The following is a 13,838-nucleotide window of genomic DNA, read 5'->3' as shown; positions in this document are numbered from 1 at the left end:
AATTTTACATTGTAATTTTGTGATTGCTATGGAGTGGAATGTTTTAAAATATTGCTTTACCAGATCTTGTGGATCCTAGTCTGACTTTTGTTTTACACGTTCTATTTTATTTATCATCATTAATATCACCATCTTCCTCACTCTCTTTAGTCAAAATATCTAGTTTTAAGTATCAGCTTATTCTCTAAGAATACTCCTTTTCCTATTCTTGCATAAATCTTTAATTTCTCTTATAAGAAAGATATTAAACTCTGAGTAAAAACTTTTAGGTAAACCTTTAAAAATATCTTTCTTGAAATATTTTACATTAACTTAAATTTGGCATGAAACTTAAAACTTGTTTTAGTTTGATTGATTTTAATGTTCTATATTACTGAATTGGTTGTTGAAAACATGACATTTTGGTGTAACAATTTAATCATGTTAAGAATTAGAATCATAATTTTTATTTGTTTACTTGTTTTTAGCATTCTATATTACATGAAGAGATTTCTGTAGATGAAAAAATGCCTCTGTTTAGTAAATCACACAAAAATCCAGCAGAAATTGTGAAAATTCTGAGAGACAACTTGGCCATTTTGGAAAAGCAAGACAAAAAGACAGATAAGGTATGAACTAAAACAATAATGTTATTATTAAAATACATGAATAGACCAAAAGCCAATGTAAAAGCTTAAAGAAGAATCCTAAACATGTTCTGTGATGCACTCTCAGGGTCTTTGTGAACACATTTAAATTGGTTTTAGGTCTTATGCCATTGATAATTATTGAATCTGTTGTCTTGAACTCTTCATTCATTTTCTAGAGCCTCAGACCAACCTTGGATCCTCTAGACTTAAGGAGTAACAGAATATTACTCAGTCATAAAAAGGAAAGGACATCTTGCCATTTGCAACAACTTGGATAGACCTAGAGGTTCACTATGCTAAGTGAAATAAGCCAGAGAAAGACAAACACTGTGCAATTTCACTTATATGTGGAATCTAAAAAACAAAACAATATTAAGGAGAAACAGTTATTGTCCGAGGGAAGGTGGGGTTGGGGTTGGGGTTGGGGGAAGGAGTTGGTGAGGGAGATTAAGAAGTACAGACTTCCAGTTGCATGGGTATGAAAGAGACAGTGTGGAGAATATAGTTAATAACTAAGTAGTGTCTTTGTATGGCCACAGATCGTAACTAGACTTACACATTTTAGAAATGTATAGAAATGTAGAATCACTATGTTGTGTAACAGAAACTGACATAGTGTTATAGCTCAATTATACTTCAAAAACATGTGAACAAACAAACTCAGAAAGAGAGATCAGATTTGTGGTTACCAGAGGCAGGGGTATTGGGAAGAAGGAATTGGATGTGGGCAATCTTCCGGTTGAAAGGTAAGAAAGTACTAGGAATATAAGGTGCAGCATGATAAATGTGATTAACACAGCTGTATGCTACATATGGAAGTTGTGAAGAGAATCCTGAGTTCTCATCACAAGGAAAAAATTTTTTTCTCCTCTGTTTCTTTAATTTTGTATCTGTATGCAGTGATGGATAAACTTATGGTGATAATCATTTCATGATGTATGTAAGTCAAATCATGCTGTACATCTGAAACTTATACAGGACTATAAGTCAATTATATTTCAATAAAACTAGAAGGAAAAATTTCCGAATGAAAAAAAACATCTAAGGGGTTTGACAGTTAAACGTCTGATGGGTTATACTGTTAATACTTATACTGTGTATAATGTTATACATGAAGGGTAAAAAGTTTGTGTTTAAAGACCATCTGACAGTTTCTACACGATGCTGCCTTTTTTCTCTTGTTGGCCACACCACAGCACCATGTGGGATCTTAGCTCCCCAACCAGGGATTGAACCTTGCACTGGAAGCATGGAGTGGCAACCACTGGACCGCCAGGGATACCCAGGGCAGCCTCCTTTTTTTTAACATTGTTTTAAAGTCCTACTGAGCAGCACTTCGTCAGAGGAAGGCCTTTTTAGTATCTTAGTTATTCCCTCAAAGGGACATTGAATCCTATATATTCAGTTTGTCTCTAAAGTGACTGGGGCTTCCCTGGGGTCTCATCGGTAAAGAATCCGCCTGCAATGCAGGAGGCACAGGAGATGCGGTTTGATCTCTGGGTGGGGAAACTTCTAGACTGAAAAGAGGGCATTCAGGTGGCTTCTGGGATGCTAAAAATGTTCTCTTTTTTGACCTCTGTTTTGGCCACACAAGTGTTTGCTTTATAATTGTTCTAAACTCTATATATGTTTAGAGTAATCTTCTATAGGTATATATGACAATTTAAGAAAACTTCTTACATTTAATAAATTAAGGATTTCTTCAGTCATATCATGAAATGTATCTGGAAATTAATTTTTTAAATAACAACTACTATGAGTTAGTTTTTTATTATTTTGCCTTATTCTATTTCCTTCTTTAATTATGATTAGATCACAATACTTGAAAGTATTAAAACTATACCTACTTTAAAATATTCAGCAAAGTGTTAACTAATTTGCCTATTCATTTTCCTGACCTGTTTTAAAAAAATTTTTGCTATAATTTTTTAGTATAATTAAGATACTATACAATCTACCATTTTAAAGTGTGCAATTCAGTGGTTATTAGTTCAGAAGGTTGTGTACCCATCACCACTATCTAATTTCAGAATATTTTCAGCACCTTATTCTCCCTCCCCAGGCCCTACTCACTGATACACTTTCTTCCTCTATTGGTTCTCCTATTATTCTTTTAATTAATTAGTTTGGCTGCACTGCATCTTAGTTGCAGCACATGGAGTTTTTAGTTGTAGCATGTGAACTTTTAGTTTCAGCATGTGGGATCTAATTCCCTGACCAGGGATGGAACCTGGGCCCCCAGCACTGGGAGGGTGGAGTACTAGGCACTGGACCACCAGGGAAGTCCCTCTCCTACTTTTCTTTAGAATGTAGTGAGAATTTTTGCTTTTTTTTAAAGTTTCATAGATAACAAAAAGATAGTGGTTATGTGTGAGGGATCAGTGGATTGACAAAAGTTATGGGTTTTGACAACATGTGATTTTGTACCTATTCCATTTAAAAAATCAGAATCATAGGGATTTGTTGAAAATCATTAACAAATGCTTTAAATAAGATTATTTGCTACTGATAAGTCTTCGACATGGATTGAATTTAATTTCCAAGAGTTAAATTTATAATTAATTGCTAGCAAAGTTCACTATGAATATGATTTAAAGAAAGATCATTTCAATTATATTAACCAAGTAGAAATACTAAAGATCTCTCTTTTATAAATTAATTTCAGTAATATTTTCAAAAAAAACAAAAACAGTGCCTACTACACGGCTTTTGTTTGTTTTTAACTGTATTGAGTTCTTTAATCATAAATAAGCAGAAAATAGGTAACTAGTGGGAAGCTGCTGTATAGCACAGGGGGCCCAGCTGAGTGCTCTGTGGTGACCCGGAGGGTGGTGGGGGTATGGGGTCGGTGGGGTGTTGGCGGGTGGAAGGGAGGTTCCGGAGGGAGGGGATATATAGCTGATTCATGGTTTTGTACAGAAGAAGCTCACGCAACACTGTAAAACAGTTATCATTCAATTAATAAAAAATAATAATTACACAGAATTTTAAAAGTAAATAAATAAGCTGGGCTCAAGAAGTGGTTTTTGTTTGTAGCTTGAAATTTTTTTTCACTCTTAACTAATAGCATATATTTTGGTCCCTAGGCTTCAGAAGAAGTGTCGAAATCACTGCAAGCGATGAAAGAAATTCTGTGTGGGACAAGTGACAAGGAGCCCCCAGTGGAAGCTGTGGCCCAGCTCTCACAGGAGCTCTACAACACCGGGCTGCTGGTGACACTCATAGCCGACCTACAGCTGATAGACTTTGAGGTACACCATCTGCCAAACGGTGACAGTTGTGCTTTTCAATTTTTATACACATGACTACCAATATTTGACTGTCATTTTGTGTTACTGTTGTTGTTGTTCAGTCAGTAAGCTGTGTCCGACTCTTTACAACCCCATGGACTGCAGCACGCCAGGCCTCCCTGGCCCCCACTTTCTGCTCGAGTTTGCCCAAGTTCGTGTCCATGGAGCTGCTGATGCTATCCAACCATCCCATCCTGCTGCCCTCTTCTCCTTTTGCCTTCAGTCTTTCCCAGCATCAGGGTCTTTTCCAATGAGTCAGCTGTTTGCATCACATGGCCAAATTATTACTATTTATATATCATTTAAAATCCCATTTTCCCCACTAAAACTTCTAAAATCACCTTAATCTTTTTTTTTTTTTCTTTAAAGCAAAAGGTATACCATAGTTAAGTTTTATGCAGCTAAGTAGTTAATGGTCAATAATAATCAAAGATAACTTGTTGAGTGCTTACTGAACGTTGTACAGTTTTTAAGCACTCTTCTTGTTTAATTCTTTTCTTTTTAAGTTTTTAAAAAATATTTATTTATTTGGCTTGCCAGGTTTAATTGGACATGTGGGATCTAGTTCCCTGACCAAGGATCAAACCCTGACCAGAGATTTAACCCAGACCCCCTGCATTGGGAACATGGAGTCTTAGCACTGACCACCAGGGAAGTCCATCATTTTATTCTTAAAGCAACCTGTATATGATCAGTACTATATTATTAGCCTTGATTTGTAGACGAAGACCCTAAAGTTTAAAGATATTAAGTAATTTCCCCAAAGTCACTCAGTCACTAAGAGCCTAAGCTGAGATTCAAATGTAGTACCTCCCAGGCCTGTTTCTTTAATTAAAACATTTATACCAATGATTTAAGAATTTTGTTAAATGCTGCTAATACAGGATATTTCTCTCATTTTTGAAAGCAGTTATACCTAATTACCTAAATAATATGTAAAACAATAATCTAGAAACATAAGGGGTGAATATGTGTAAGCATTTTATTATCTATGGTATACCTAACTTAGAACAGTGGTTTCGCAATGAAATGTGTGGTTGTAAGACACATTTCACGATGGAAATCTTGGTTTTGATTTGATTGTTGTTTTGTTACTACTATCAGGCTTTAGATACTGTCAGTTAAGTGCTTGGATCTCCTTTAATTCTCAGAGATAGAAGAGAATGGAGATTTCTGAAGTAAATTGCTTTAGTTTTGTCACCGAGGAAGTAAAAGGAAACTCATTACAGTGATAGACCAAGATAAGGTCGGGGCTCTGGGGATGTGTGGAAATACTAGCTCACAGTTCTCTGGATGGCATATATGGAAGAAGATTTTGGCCAACTAGAGCTGAGGAGGAGGAACGCAGGGCAAGGCTGCTCTGTGTGTATGACTAGAAGCAACATGACTGAGGGCCCCACAGGGCCCAGATTTCAACTCAGCCTTCCTTTTAGAAACCCCCGTCTTGTCTACGGCCATACCACTCTGAATGCACCCAATCTTGCCTGATCTCTGAAGCCAGGCAGGATTGGGCCTGGCTAATACTTGGATGGGAGAAACATGTGTCTTTTCCTTCCCTCCCTTATCTGTCTCTCTAACTTTGACATTTTCTGCTCAATTATCTCCTTTCTTACTTTTTCCTCTTGCTTGGCTTGTCATTCTCCCTCCCCATCTTCCTATTTCCCTTTTTAAAAATATTTATATTTAGTTATTTATTTTGGCTGCACCGGGTCTTAGTTGCAGCATGTGGGATCTAGTTCCCTGACCAGGGATCAAACAAGGGCCCTGTGCATTGGGAGTGTGGAGTTTTAGCCACTAGACCGCCTAGGAAGCCCCTCCCCATTTCCTTTTTTGAACCAGACTTAGTGGAAGGGCTTCCCTGGTGACTCAGAGGATAAAGCCTCTGCCTGCAATGCAGGAGACCGGGGTTCGATCCCTGGGTTGGGAAGATCCCCTGGAGAAGGAAGTGGCAATCCACTTCAGTATTCTTGCCTGGAAAATCCCACGGACAGAGTAGCCTGGTGGGCTACAGTCCATGGGGTCACAAAGAGTTGGACACGACTGAGCGACTTCACTTTCTTTCTTAGTGGAATTAAAGTGTAGTTTTATCATTGTGTTTATATACTTTCATGTTTCCTTAATTTAGTTCAGAGTGAGGTATTATGGACGTTTGTAGGAGCTGTGCATAGTGGAAAAACCCTTGGCTTAGATTTAGAATTGTTTATGGAGTCCCTGCTCTCCCATTTGGTAGTTAGCAACATAACCTCTTTGAGACTAATCTTAACCATCTATAAAATAGGAATAATATGAACTTACAGCATTGTTTTTAAATATTAAACTAAGTAAAATATATATACACATATGTGTTATGGAAGAACACTAAATACATGTGCAAATACATAGATGCCAAATAGTATATTTTCATCTTCTCTCCTTCTCAAACTTAAGTTAAATATAATTTGGTTTATTTTTGTTATAACCCTTGATGTTTGTTTCTTTATTATTTTAGTTTTAAATTTGGTTGGTGAGTGACTGTAAATGGGAAGCTCCCCTGCTTTTAGAATATGGTGTTAGATTTCTATAAATCTCCTATTGTTTTGAGTGTTTCCCTGAAAGCAGCAGTGTATTAAGCTATTATCATCATTAATTTAGCTTGAGTTAATTTATGAGATTAGCCTTATTTGCAGTGGGATGCTGGAAGGACTATGACCAAGGTTGGTTATGTTTTGAAGACTGAGTCAGGGTGAAATATTGTCGGGTCCGGTGACCTTGTGAAGCCTTGAGCAACCACAGACTAGCATAGGTTCAAAGAGCTCGCCAAGAATTGAGGAGATGGGAGTAGACCAAAGAAAAACTTTGTATGTTTCACATCTTTGTGCTGCATTGACTTAGGTAACAAAAGAGGAATAGTAAGAAAGTTTACTTTAAAATTATTTGGGAATTAAGTCATTAAATTGCCTAAAAATGGACTTCTACATTATCAAGTAGGGTAAAACTTTACTCTCTAAAATCCTTGGGGAAAAATATTTATCTTTCTAAATATTTGAATTTTTCATGTAGCTGAAGATTAAGTTAACTCTTCAAATGGAGAGAGATAAGTAGATAAGTAGTACTTTTGTGGCTTACTTTACATTTTCTTTATAAAATGCATTGTCGATTATAATTAGCCTCCAACTAATAAAAATAAAAGGAAAAAAAATAAAATAAAAATAAAAAAATAAAAAAGCAAAATAATAATAATAATAATCACACACACACACACAAAATGCATTGTAGACATGCCTGTCATCCAAAATGGTGCACTAGATGTAATAATTTTCCCTGGTGACTCAGTACTATCATTACAAAGGCCTACTATTATGATAATTGCAGGCAGTTTTTTTTTTCCAGTTTTATTGAGGTGTAGTTGACCAGACAGCTCTTGACTTTGTTCATTCAATTGTCACCTAGAACATAGTTATAAATGAATGTGATATTCAGTAGGTGAAGCTGTCCTCCTCAATGAAACCCACAGAAAATAAATACTTATAAGTACTTTTGGTTGAATGAATGAATGAAAAGCAATTATAGTTGAAAACAGTTTAGTTTTAAACATTCCACCAATTACATACGGTATTTTCAGAAAGAACGCACCATTATGAGCATTATTAGACTACTTGCAGAAATGTACTATCCATTTCTATGGACTGGAAGTGTTAAAGATCAGCCCACAGGCAGCAACTTTTCTTCTCACACTTAAAGTATCCGCATTAAAAAGTGCGTTTTGCATGTTAAGTCACTTCAATCAAGTCCGACTCTGTGCGACCCCATGGACTATTGCCCTCCAGGCTCCTCCGTCCATGGGATTCTCCAGGCAAGAATACTGGGGTAGGTTGCCATGCCCTTCTCTGGGGAATCTTCCCACCCAGGAATCGAACCCGCATCGCTTTGATTGTAAAATCTTTGGTGTATTTTTATAACAGGAAAGGAAAAATATTTCTTCAGGGATGGGCTGCAGCTTTTGCCAGATGGCCAAAAAAGATGAAGTGTTGCTTACAGAGAAAAACAGACCTTTTGTTTAGAAGACACCTACATGGGCTTTTTTTATTCACTGTGAAAAGTAAGGTCTGCAGGCAGTGTTTGGAAGGAAAAGACTGAAAGAAAAGAGCTTTCTTTCAAAGATTCCTTTTGCAGAGCAAAATAACAGAAGTTTGAAAAATGTCCTCTCATTGGGTAACTTTGATAGTAGAAGGAAATAGGAGACAGGAAAAAGGTATGGAGTAAGGGAGACTGAAGGCTCCAGAACCATGACAGAGGAGGGGGCTTAAGGAAAAAGATGATCAGAAATGCTGAGGAATCTTTAATTATAGTGATGTGTAGGATTCAATTGGAAGTTGTTTCTGCAGTGTGCTGTACTTGCCCTTTGTTACCCTTAAACCCTTGATAAAAGAACTATGTACTAATAATATGTTGAATGAAGGAGAAGAGGCAGTTTTCTATACTTGAGATAAACCGTATATAAAATAGCTAGTTGAGGAAATAACTGGTTGTAGAAGGCAAGACAATGAACAGGGGTTGAGAGGAGCTAGGAGCAGGGATTTGAAATCCAGAGCTGACAACAGTGATGGTGACCCAAGGTGTTGGTTTAGATTGATTAGCAGAGACTACCTCAGCAATCTGTGTGACAAGCCCACTGCCTTCTTCAGAAATCAGGAGGAAAGTAGTCCAATGGGGTGAGGAAAGTACTGGAAGACCCTGCTGTGATGTGAATAGGGGTTCATTAAAAGACAGACCTTTGGGTTAAAATTGTTTAAAAAGAAAATCTCATTACTTTATAACCATAAATTTTGTCTAATCCTTTAAGCCTTAAAGATGCTGACAGAAAAAAAAATTACTTCAGCATATTCTTATGACTTCCGAAAAAAAAAAAGAGTTATGGCTGAGATTGCAAGCTTTCTGCCTTATGGGCTCAGGATCAAACTCAGAGCTATGGTTTTTGAGGTTTGGCCAGTATACAAGACACAGTCTTAGACTCTTTGATGTTTTGAAACAGAGTGTGATAAGAGATCAAAGGATGAAAACGTATTGTATGTAAGAGTCCATGCATTCATTTTAAAGGCAGGTGTGCCTTGCAAAAATAGGGTGGATACAGTCAATTGTTCAGGTTGAATTAAAAGGCAGCTCCAAAATGCAGAAAACTTCCTACTGTGATAATTTAATCACTGATGATTATTTCTTGCTACATTAAAAAAATAAAAGCAAAACAAGCACTGTAGAATCAGCTTCTCAATAAGCCAGTTTATGGTCCTAAGTTTTTGAAACTTTCTATCCCCTTAAGAACTTTTTCTGTTCCCCAATCCTAATTAAAAAGTGGTCCTTAACCTTGGGTTTTATTACTGTAAAAATAAGAGATCATAAAGCCTTTAGACACAAGCTTTGACTGTACTTCATGCATTTAATGATTTGAAATGCTTACTATGTGTGTAGGGCATTGATTTTATTTGGCCTTGACTCTAGTTGTTTGTTTATTTTTGTACCCATCTTTAGACAAATGAAGTCAAAGAATGCACAGGTGGGAAAATATCATATTAAATGGACTGAGTATGTGTGTGTTTGTATATAAACAGCTTTTGAAATAATATACATGCCATACAATTCACCCATTTAAGATATACAACTTAATGGTTGTTTGTTTCTTTAACAGGGAAAAAAGGATGTGACCCAGATATTTAACAACATCCTGAGAAGACAGATAGGCACTCGGATTCCTACCGTGGAGTACATTAGTGCTCATCCTCACATCCTGTTTATGCTCCTCAAAGGGTAGGTGCATGCTTCCCTTTAAAGTAGGTTTGAGTTTGGAAAAGTTGTCAAAAGTAGACAGCGTTAGCATCATTTGAGATATGATCAGTTCCCTTTTGGATTAGTATTTGCTGTGCTTGAAGTCAGTCCTCCAAAACTATGTCTCTGTGATTGTTCAGGCTGCAACAAAATGCTTTCTAAGTAAAATTCCTCCCACCGACTGCCCCTCTTTCCTCCACCTTCCTGTCTTCTCTACCTACTACATTATAGCTTACACTTCCCAATCTGCCCTCTTTCTGGATGCCCACTTACCCTCTTTGCTTCACTAGTGGCTCAGATGGTAAAGAATCTTCCTACGAGAGACCCAGCTTCAGTCTCCAGGTTGGGACGATCCCCTGGAGAAGGGAATGGCTACCCACTGCAGTATTCTTGTCTGGAGAATTCCATGGACGGAAAAGCCTGGTGGGATACAGTCCCCGGGGTTGCTAAGAGTCAAACACGATTGAGCAACTAACACTTTCACATTCACACTTTACCCTCTTTACACAAGACTGAATTCCCTCATCACACAGATATACACAGACACGGACGCACACATACAGCATCCTTTCAATGGTTAGCTTCTACTCAGGAGACATGCTTTCCTGTGGGGATAGAATAAATACCACTGTACGTATATGGGACCACAGGGCAGTTAAAAACCTAAAGTCGAGTCAGATAATATAATCCCTGATTATGACTTTTTTATGTTTGCTCATTTACAAAGGTTTCTTGGGCATTGTGAGGCTACTCTAACTCCTACAGTCAGAAATATGGATGTAGCAAGGCTTGGGGACAGCAGCCTTCCGTCTTTTGTCTCCCCTTCTCTGTCTTTCTACTTTACCATTTTGAACTTCACATGCTATTCCATACCTAGTCCATCTCATCTGTTTTCAATTCCCAAGTCCTTGTGCATTTTAAAATATTTAATTGTATCAAAATAATACGTGCCACATAGTTTAAAAACCCGCTATAGGACTTCCTTGGTGATCCGGTGGCTAAGACTCCGCCTTCCCAATGCAGGGGGCCCATATTCAATCCCTGGTCAGGGAACTAGATCCCACATGCCGCAGCCAAGACCCCGTGCAGCCAAATGAATAAGCCAGACATAACAACAAACAGCAGCTCTTTGCTTCTTCCTTCTCCATTCCTCAGTCCCTTTGACCAAAGACACCCACTTTGAGCTTTTTTATTTGTTCATCTGCTATTTACCTCTATGTTATGAATTAGGAGCTTTTACTAAGTTTTGATTTGCCCATTTTAAAACATATCTGTTAAACTTCTCATGGACTAGGTGACAATTCAGTTTTTCCACTACCTCTACTACTCCATTTTCCTTCCCCTCACCCTCCCAATATCCTTTATCACAATTTTTTACTTTATTAAAAAGTCACATTTATATTATTATAGCTATGTAGTGTACTATTACTTTGTTTTTCCGTAGAAAATATTGTTTTTACTGGAGAATTAAGTCTTTAAATTCTGGGAAGGGCAATATACTTGTATCATGTATTAGAGTAGTTTAAAATTATAAGAAACCTTAGGCTTTATAACAAATAGACCCCACAATGTACTGGCCCCACTACAAGATAAATGTATTTCTCACGTAATAGAGAAGAACAGATGTTCTAGGTCAGCAGGGGTTCCTTCAAAGTGTGCTTCCTAAGATCACTTTGTTGATTGCCAGTTCAGCCCACAGGAAGGCAAAAGTACTTGGGAGAATTTATGAGCCAGGCCTGGAAATGGCTTGTGTTACTCCCACTCACATTCCATTTGAGAGCACTTAGTCACTTGGCCTCTTAATTCTTAAGGGAACCTGAGAAATGTAGTTAGCACCCAGGAAGAAGAGGAGAAAGGATTTCTGCAGACAGCTAACATTCTCTGCCTTAGTGTTTCTTTGAAAATTTATTCCCCTCCATGTTCTCTGTCCTTACTTTCTAGACCTCCTGTAAGTCAAAGAAAAATCTCTGAGATTGATTTATTAACTCTTCTGTTTGTCTTTTTGTCTCACTAGTCAGAAGATGTTCTTAATTGTATCTTCCATTGAAGATAAACTCAACTGAATTTTCCTTTCAACTACCCTATTTTTAATTTATAAGAACTCTTTTTTGTTCTCTGATTATTCCTTTTTCTGGTCTCTTGCACTTATCTCTGTGACCTTGGGCAAGCCTCTGCAGCTTTCCATCAAGTCTCAGTTTCCTTATCTGTAAAGTAAGAGTAAAATTTGTAATATTACCTTTGTACGAAATAATGTTACATTATATGCATTGTCAGACAGATTTGCGTGTCCAGTCAGTCAGGGTTCTGCTATTTACTTGCTAACACTTTGGGCAAGTTACCTAACTTCCTTAAGTCTTGATTTCCTCATTGCAATCTGAAGACAATAATAACACCTACTTCACTAGATCATTATGAGTCTTTAGTGAGGTAGTTTCTGCAGAATTTAGCACTGAGCACAGGGTACTCTACTTGGTAACGTCTAGTCTAAAAAATTATTATTACTATCCCTCTTAAGAGCCGCAGTTCACACTGAGTAAAATTTTGAACAAATATAATTAAGACCATACATAAGTGTCAGAATAATACTGTAAAGGGAAGTGTTCATTTCCACTTCAGGTAGATCTGCAAGATTTAATGGGATATGATCCGCACACCCGGTCATTGGTGGGAAAGGCCGAAATGATCAATTTGTACCCCCATCTGGAGATTCTAAAATGTTCAGCTAAAGCATTTGACATTATCCTGTAGGAAATGGGAAGCCATTGGATTGTTTTGGGAGAAACAGATCAGATTTGTGTTTCAGCAAGTGAGGACAAATTAGTAGTCATTTGAAGTTGGCTTGCAGGACGTCCCTGGTGGTCCAGTGGTTAATTAATTAAATCCAGAGATTAAATTAACTGCCAGTGCAGGGATCCCTCTCCATGTTCGATCCCTGGTTCGTAAAGATTCCACAGCCGTGAAGCAACTAAGTCCGTGCGGCACAGCTGCTGAGCCTGCCCGCCCTGGAGCCCGTGCTCCACAGCCAGAGAAGCCACTGCAGTGAGAAGCCTGAGCACTGCCAACAGAGAGTAGCCCGTGCCTGCCGCAACTAGAGAACGCCCAGGCACAGCAATGAAGACCCAGTGCAGCCAAAAATAAATAAATTATTTTAAGTTCATCTCCTTTAAAAAAAATAAAATGGGGTTAGCTTGTAAATAAGTGATGCCTTGACAATGCTGAAATGTGTTGTCCTCCTAAAAATGTGTTGGAGAGCACGTCAGCTGATGTGGAAGAGAAGTGGTGTGGATGGTTTAAAACGGTATCTTCCAAAAAAAAAAAAACAAAACGGTATCTTCCGCAGTGAGGTCATTATGTGAAAGGAGACACGCAACTCCACGAACTGCATTCTCGGAGTGGGAATTATTTGTTTGGAAGAGCTCCTTTGTGTAGTTGCTGTCACTGAGTAGCAGTCAGATGATGGCGACTGCCTTGTATTTATTTTGTGAAAGAGCTGCACCAGACACAAGTGGCTCTGCTAAAGACATGGGTTTAGTGTCTTCTTACCAAGGAAGTTATAAACACATGAAAGTTATTATTGTTAAGCTTTAAGAATTCAGATTAATGAAGAAGAGGGGACTTCGTGGACTTGGTGGTCTAGTGGCAAAGTCTCCACACTCCCGATGCACCAGGTTTGATGCCCGGGTTTGATCCCTGGTCAGGGAATTAGATCCCACATGTTGCAACTAAGGAGTCCATGCGTGCATGTGCATGCCAAGTCCTTCAGTGGTGTCCTGACTCTTTGCGACCCCATGGACTGTATGCCCTCCAGGCTCCTCTGTCCATGGGAATTCTCCTGATCCTGCATGTTGCAACAGAGAACAAGGATCCCACGTGCCACAACTAAGACCCAGCACAGCCAAATAACTAAAAAATTTATTATTTTTAAAACTTCAAACATTTTAGAAATCTATAACATAGAAAGGGAGTGTATACCCTATTCCCTCCCAAAGAAATGATTATCAACAATTTGGTGATGAATTCTCAAGTTTTTGTCTCTATTATAATGATTCTTCCTTTATTTTGTAACCCAAACTTTAAACTCATTCCTTCACATCCTGCTTTATAGATACCATTTATAGAG

At 37.9% G+C, this 13,838-nt stretch overlaps 1 protein-coding gene across 6 annotated transcripts in view; it reads left to right on the top strand.

Annotated features, from left to right (window-relative positions):
• Positions 1–13,838, top strand: part of CAB39L (calcium binding protein 39 like) — an 89,586-nt gene that overhangs the window by 39,374 nt on the left and 36,374 nt on the right. For all 6 annotated transcript variants that reach the window (XM_061133788.1, XM_061133787.1, XM_061133785.1 and 3 more), the window contains 3 exons: positions 468–608; positions 3,716–3,880; positions 9,582–9,700. In XM_061133788.1, the coding sequence (XP_060989771.1) occupies positions 507–608; positions 3,716–3,880; positions 9,582–9,700 (386 nt within the window). In that variant the 5' untranslated portion in view covers positions 468–506. The remainder of the gene's footprint in view (positions 1–467; positions 609–3,715; positions 3,881–9,581; positions 9,701–13,838) is intronic.

Source organism: Dama dama, chromosome 30, assembly GCF_033118175.1.
Source record: "Dama dama isolate Ldn47 chromosome 30, ASM3311817v1, whole genome shotgun sequence".
Lineage (NCBI taxonomy): Eukaryota > Metazoa > Chordata > Mammalia > Artiodactyla > Cervidae > Dama > Dama dama.
Note: the sequence above shows the minus strand (reverse complement) of the source record. Positions and strands in the feature narration are given on the sequence as shown.